This window comes from Eschrichtius robustus, chromosome 2, assembly GCF_028021215.1.
Source record: "Eschrichtius robustus isolate mEscRob2 chromosome 2, mEscRob2.pri, whole genome shotgun sequence".
NCBI classification, from domain to species: Eukaryota; Metazoa; Chordata; class Mammalia; order Artiodactyla; family Eschrichtiidae; genus Eschrichtius; species Eschrichtius robustus.
In genome coordinates, this window is record NC_090825.1 from 164963297 (window position 1) to 164966679 (window position 3383).

At 42.3% G+C, this 3383-nt stretch overlaps 1 protein-coding gene across 1 annotated transcript; it reads right to left on the bottom strand.

Moving 5' to 3' along the window:
• Window positions 1–1943: 1943 nt before the first annotated feature.
• Window positions 1944–2927, bottom strand: LOC137759030 (olfactory receptor 7E178-like). The gene has a single exon (XM_068534952.1). The coding sequence runs from the start codon at window positions 2904–2906 to the stop codon at window positions 1944–1946; it is 963 nt and encodes a 320-aa protein (XP_068391053.1). The 5' UTR covers window positions 2907–2927.
• Between the last annotated feature and the right edge of the window lie 456 nt (window positions 2928–3383).

Consider the following 3383-nt stretch of genomic DNA (forward strand, 5'->3'; position numbering starts at 1 on the left):
AACTTTTAAACCCTTGAAATTTCCTTAGTGATAGGAGTGATTGATTATTCACGCACGGTGGGCCCTGTGGACCATATCTGATACTTTATGCTAATGAGATGATTCAAGATTGGGTCCAGTCATGCCCAAAAGGCAAACCATTGAAGGGTTGGAGCTTTGGGTAAAGTGACACCAACCCAGCCTCTGGGGAGGGAAGCTGGAAATTGAGTTCAACCATATGGGCAACAATTTAACTAATCATGTTTATGTAATAAAGCCTCCATAAAAATTCTAGACACTGAAGCTCAGATGAGCTACCCAGTTGGCAATTTTTTTTGGGGGGGGGGGGGCGGGGTTATTGTTATACATTGTAGCCAGGAGGAGGTAATGGGTCTGCACTCCACAGAGAGAAGACAACAAGAAACTTCACATATGGGACCGTCCAGATCTTTCTCTATGTGTATCTTCCTTTGTCTGGTTCAAATTTGTATCTTTTTGCTCTAATAAAACTATAAGCCTAAGTAGAGTGTTTTCCTGAGTTCTGTGAGCCATGCTAGGTCAGTATGGAACCTGAGGGAGTTCCCTTAATTTGAATATTGTAGAAAATCATTGAATGTGAGGGAGTCCCTGAATTTGTAGCCAACTGGCCTGCAGTGAGGGTCCCCCGGGAACCACTGAATTTGCGCTGGTGTCTGAAATGAGGGCAGTCCTGTGAGGACTGTTCCCTCAGACTTTGCAGTTTGGCAAACTGTTTGTAGCAAGGAAGGACAGTTGAAAAATTCAAGCCAAATTGAAGCCCATCATAGCCCTTTGAAAACCACCAGGGAGCTCTGGAGCTAGGATGAGCCCTTAGAGTTAGCTGGAGTTGGGGCAAAGGAGCCAAATGCTTACACACTGACATTGTACAGTCATCGGATGTAGGCTGCCTGGTGGTCTCTGTAGCTGAGGCCGATCCCTCTAGGACCTGATTCCTCAGGGCTGAGTAACACCCAACATGGAAGCATATGTCCCTCATTCCTGACAGGAGATTTTCTTTTATTGTGGTAAAATGACATAACATAAAACTTACCTTCTTAACCATTTTTAAGTGTACAGTTCAGTGGCATTAAGTACATTCACCTTGCTTAGCAACCATCACCACCATCCATCTCCAGAATGTTTTCATCTTTCCCGACTGAAACGCTCTTCCCATTAAACACTAACTCCCCATTCCTCCTCCCAAAGCCTCTGGCAACCACCATTCTACTCTCTGTCTCTATAAATTTGACTACTTTAGGTGTGGAATCATTCAATTATTGCCCCTTTGTGTCCAGCTATGTGATATGATTGGGGAGAAGTTAAATGGAATGGGAAAGAGAATTATCAGAAAACCTGGGAATCAACTTTGTTTTGGTAGGTATTCTCCCACCTGCTCCTTGGAAAGCATACACCCCAGTTTTCTTAGGAAAGTCCCAGTTGATAACTGTGTATCCGAACTCAGTATTAATAGGTTCCTATTTCAATTTCAAAAACCTTGGGTTGGAAATAAAATTAAATAGCCATCCTATTTGTTCAAAAATCATTAAGGAGCAAAAATATATTAGATGTCTTTGTCATTAAGGTAGGGTTTAGATCCACCAAACAAATAGGGAAAAATCATAGGAAAAGTATAGAAACAATAAATAACAAAAAAGAGAGAGAGCTATGATTATTTTGCAATGATAGAAACAAGACAGCCCATTACCAAGGGTCCAGGATAATGTATAAAGAAAAGTGAGAGAGTATACTGAGGTGTTATGTAAAATCCTGGAAGGGCTATGACTCACAAGGAGGATCCAAATAATTTCCCAATTCCATTAGAGCTATTCTAAGATGAAAAATTGTGTAAACAGAAAGCAGAGAGCCATAAAGGTATATATATGCTACATGACAGCAGATTGAGACTTTCTCGTTGCACATATTTGATTTTGCGGCCTTTTCCAGTCCTATGAACCAAAAAAAGATAGCATGGGTGTTGACATTAGGTATTTTGCTGATATCCTCCACAGGGCACTCTTGATGTCCTTGTTCCTTAGGCTGTAGATGAAGGGGTTCAGCATAGGGGTGACCACAGTGTACATCACCGAGGCCACTGCCGCTTTCCTGGGGGAAGATGAGACAGTTGAACTGAGGTACACACCAATGCCTGTTCCATAAAATAAACAAACAACTGACAGGTGAGAGGCACAGGTGGAGAAGGCTTTATACCTCCCACCTGATGTTGAGACTCTCAGAATGGAGGAAATAATATGACTGTAAGAGTAAAGGATCCCTGAAAGAGGAATTCCACCAAAGATTGTACCAATGAAATAGATTAATATGTTATTGGCGGAGGTGTCAGAACAGACAAGGTTGAGGAGTTGAGAAAGGTCACAAAAGAAATGAGGGATTTCCACATCTGCACAGAAGGTAACATGTGACATCACCAAGGAGTGCAGCAGGGAGCTCAAAACGCTGATGGAAAATGACACCAGGACCAACAAGCCACAGAGGTAGGGGTTCATGATGACCAGGTAGTGTAGGGGGTGACTAATGGCCACCAACCGGTCATAGGCCATCACTGTCAGAAGTAGACTCTCCAAACATCCAAAAAGAGAAAACAAGGTCACCTGAGCTAGGCACCCTGCATAAGTGATGGATTTGCTGTGTGTCTGGAGGTTCACTAGCATCTTGGGGATGGTGGTGGTGCTGATACTGATGTCAGCCAAGGACAGATTGGAAAGGAAGAAGTACATGGGGGTGTGGAGCTGGGAATCAGAGCTGACAGCCAGGATGATGAGAAGGTTCCCGAGCACAGTGACCAGGTACATGGACAGGAACAGCCCAAAGAGGAGGGGCTGCAGGTCTGGATCATCTGAGAGGCCCAGGAGGAGGAATTCTGAGACATCTGTTAGATTCTGTGCTTCCATGTTTATGGGACACCTTTTGAAAAAGAAGAGAGTGTTGAATAAGCAAACAAATGTAGAGGCACCCTAATAATTTCCATACTTTGGATTTAAGAAATTCACAAATAAAGTATCCATGCTTGAAAACCGTACACTCCAGCACCTTCAGCAATATTTCTCAGTTGTGAGCACATTTTTATTGATGCCCCAAATAGTCACCATTTCTTTATACACCTATTTTAGAGGCATGAGGCTAGAGAGTATGAGAGAAGTAAGGACAATCTGAGATCACAAATCCATGAACACAATAAAATATCTGTACCCTCCATTTGAAGGAAGCAGATGGAATTAAAAGTATTCTCTCTTACAAAAAAAAATCATTCTAGTTAAAGGACACCAAAAAGCACCCAAATGTACTGTATCTTATCCAAATACAGTACAGGAAATTTCCTTGATTTGTAATTTAGTCCTAAAGAGCTAAAACCACACTAACTGGATCCT